The following is a 3,245-nucleotide window of genomic DNA, read 5'->3' on the forward strand; positions in this document are numbered from 1 at the left end:
CAAAAATACTTGACTTATTTCATACTTGATTCACCCGTAATTCTTTCGATTTGCGCTTTACGCCATTTAGCCTATGGTCACTGTTTAAATCAACAACATCTAGGCTATGTTACGGACGTTACGAGCGGAGTTTTCTTTAATAACGCGTTTATGTTGGCATGTTCTTGTTGCTGCCTCAGTGTTATCTTATCACAACTTTTTTTTTTCCATCAACTGATCCGCTGATCAGCTGATCAGCTCACCCCGGCGTATCTGTTCAGATGTGTCTTTAGACAGTCGACGGTGAGAGCGGAACATCACTGCTCCTCCCCGTGGACAAATGAGGCATTGCAGCTGGTTTTCACACAGACTGCTTAGGGGCGTTTCCAGTCGGGGCCTCACTGACTACGTCATCGCGGGGGATTACATTTCGGTCACGCACCAGCCAAGGACCTTGACAGGACCTGTGACGGACCAGCCACGGTCCCGTCACGGTTCCGTCACGGAAACACGGGAACTTTTAAGTTGCTACATCTGTAACATATTAGGACTACTGTGGTAAAGGATGGTCCAGTGTCTCCTCTGCTAAAGGAGACAAGAAAGAAAGCAGTGAAGCTCTTTTCCTTCTTCAGAGAATTCAAACAGCTCTTATCATGGCTGACACTTAAATCCTTCTGGCTCATTTCACTCAGTGAGGAACCTTCCTGAACACAAAGACTATTGGACCGGAGCCTTTGACTTTGGTTCTTTCTAAATTGAGTTCCCTGCAAATGTTGAAAGTGAAACCTGATTAGATTCAATAAAGGATTCAAAAGGAATCAGATGGTGGATTTGGACTGAATCAGATGAATCAAATCCCAACCCTCCATGTGAACAGAAACACCAAACTGTGTCTGAGAGTGATGTAATGTCCATGTTTGCATGCTGAAAGAGGATGTGCTGGTCTGACCCCCCTCCTCCTTTCAGGGTGGAGCCTGCTGGAGTCCGATGGTTGGGTCCAGGTCTGAGGAAGTGTAAGTGTGTTTTTAATTTGATTCATGAAAACAAACCATCTTCAAACTGTGACATCACTCCTTCAAATCTCTGATGTCATCATCAATAAATGAACAGATGATAGATTAATAACTGTCTTGTTCTCTCCATCAGATTCCTGTGAACTCACAGTCGACACAAACACAGTACACAGAAAGATCAAACTGTCTGACAACAACAGGAAGATGACACGTGTGGAGGAGGATCAGTCATATCCTGATCATCCAGACAGATTTGACCACTGGTTTCAGCTGCTGTGTGGAACTGGTCTGACTGGTCGCTGTTACTGGGAGGTCGAGTGGAGCGGAGGAGTTCATATATCAGTGAGTTACAGAAGAATCAGAAGGAAAGGAAACAGTGATGACTGTGTGTTTGGAGGAAATGATCATTCCTGGAATCTGTTCTGCTATGAAGGTGGTTACTCTGTCTATCACAATAACATAAGAACATTCACCTCCATCGTCTCCTCCTCCTTCTTCTCCCCCTCCTCCTCCTCCTCCTCCTCGGTCTCTAACAGAGTAGCAGTGTATCTGGACTGTCCTGCTGGCTCTCTGTCCTTCTACAGAGTCTCCTCTGACACACTGATCCACCTCCACACCTTCAATGCCACATTCACTGAACCTCTTTATCCTGGGTTTGGGTTTAGGTTCTGGTTGCCTGGTTCTTCAGTGTCTCTCTGTGGTCTGTAGGACGGAGAGTCTCCTCCTGTTGGACAAACATTGTCTCTGCTGAACAGATCAGTTGAGTGTGTCCAGGATCACACAGCTGATGTTCTTTCTGTCCCACACCATGTGTCCCTGGTTAGATTGGAAAATAGATGGAAAATGTATATTCCATGATTGTGTGTTCTTTTCTAACCATATATATCCATGTTTGATCTCAGTAATATTACTGTGTGCCTTATAGTCTGGTTTGGTTTTCCTCTGGACCTTGCTCTTAGAAATCTTTCTCTCATGTATGAAGCTGTTTGTAGCAGTAGTTGTTGGATGTATAAACATGACCTTGGTCCACACGGTCCAGCAGAGCTTGTTAGTGAGGTCTGACAGCCATGAGCATATTCCATTGTAGCCACCAGCTACAGTTAGATAAGTAAATCATAATAATGACGAATCCTCCTTAGACGTGTATAAGAATCAGCGTGGGACGCCCCACCCTGAACATTTTCTGCACTGTCTTGTGCATTTGTAGAACTGTTCCTCTTGCAAGTGTTACAGGTACCGGCTGGTGCCAAATAAGCAGATATATAGATTCTGTAAACAAGAAAAATGAGTGAGACAGGGCAACCTTGCTTTCGCTCGTTTCAGCCCCGCTCAGCAGAATCAATTTATTCACAGTTTGCCATTAAAACAATAAAACATTCTCTCTATAATCCATTCACAAATCAGCGATCAAAACCAAAACTCATAATCACCTGTTGTCTTGTCTTCAGTGTTCTTACTGAGTTACCATTTGTGCACTAAATCACAAAACCTTAATAAAACAATCACAATGTTTATACTCTTGCAGGTTATATCCTTAACCTTAAATAAAATTACAATTCCTGTCCTAGTCCCAGGTTTCTTTGTATGAGCATATAATAGCTCTTAACCGGCTACTCCTAGTAATGAAATGGTTTCTGCGCAGGCTCTTACGGCTTTACTGTTTTTAGATGTAAAGAAAGCTTTTTTAACAGATTTTAACAATGTTTACATATTTAATATATCATGCAATGTTTTCAGAATATTTATACATCAAACCAAATGTACAGAAGCACCAAATAAACCCCTGAATGACGCACCGCGGGAAGAAAGTGTGCGGCGCCATGTTGTGCTAATCGCAGCATGCTAGTAACATTCATTCTTCACCTTATACACACATATTTTGTTACCGTTCTTTTTCCAGACAACTCAAATGTTACTCGACACGTTCATAAAGTAAACACCAGTAAATTACAGCTTCACAAACCTCACAACCTTGCTTCCGCTCGTTTCAGCCTCGCTCAGCAGAATGAGGGAAACCGTCCGTGATGTCCCAAAAGTCGTAAAGCGACTGTTGTAAACCCCTGACATAAAGTGCCCCGCTGCCCCCTGCTGGCTACCGATGGGTTTAACATTTAAATTTCCCACAACAGAAATCAGTGCGCTGCCTATTGTAGACAGGTTAGAAGCATCTTAATGCTATTACCAAAACAAAATACACCATCAAAATTGTGACTTCACAATTGTGGCGTCACATTTACAAACAAAAAGTGTAAT

General features: G+C 42.9%; 1 protein-coding gene across 1 annotated transcript; it reads left to right on the forward strand.

Annotated features, from left to right (window-relative positions):
- Positions 1-564: 564 nt before the first annotated feature.
- LOC109137311 (stonustoxin subunit beta) lies at positions 565-2,217 on the forward strand. Its single transcript, XM_027291432.1, has 2 exons — positions 565-992; positions 1,126-2,217. Exons 1-2 carry the CDS (start codon positions 914-916, stop codon positions 1,698-1,700), a joined length of 654 nt encoding a protein of 217 aa, XP_027147233.1. The 5' UTR covers positions 565-913; the 3' UTR covers positions 1,701-2,217.
- The last annotated feature ends 1,028 nt before the right edge of the window (positions 2,218-3,245 follow it).

This window comes from Larimichthys crocea, chromosome XIX (assembly GCF_000972845.2).
Source record: "Larimichthys crocea isolate SSNF chromosome XIX, L_crocea_2.0, whole genome shotgun sequence".
NCBI lineage: Eukaryota > Metazoa > Chordata > Actinopteri > Sciaenidae > Larimichthys > Larimichthys crocea.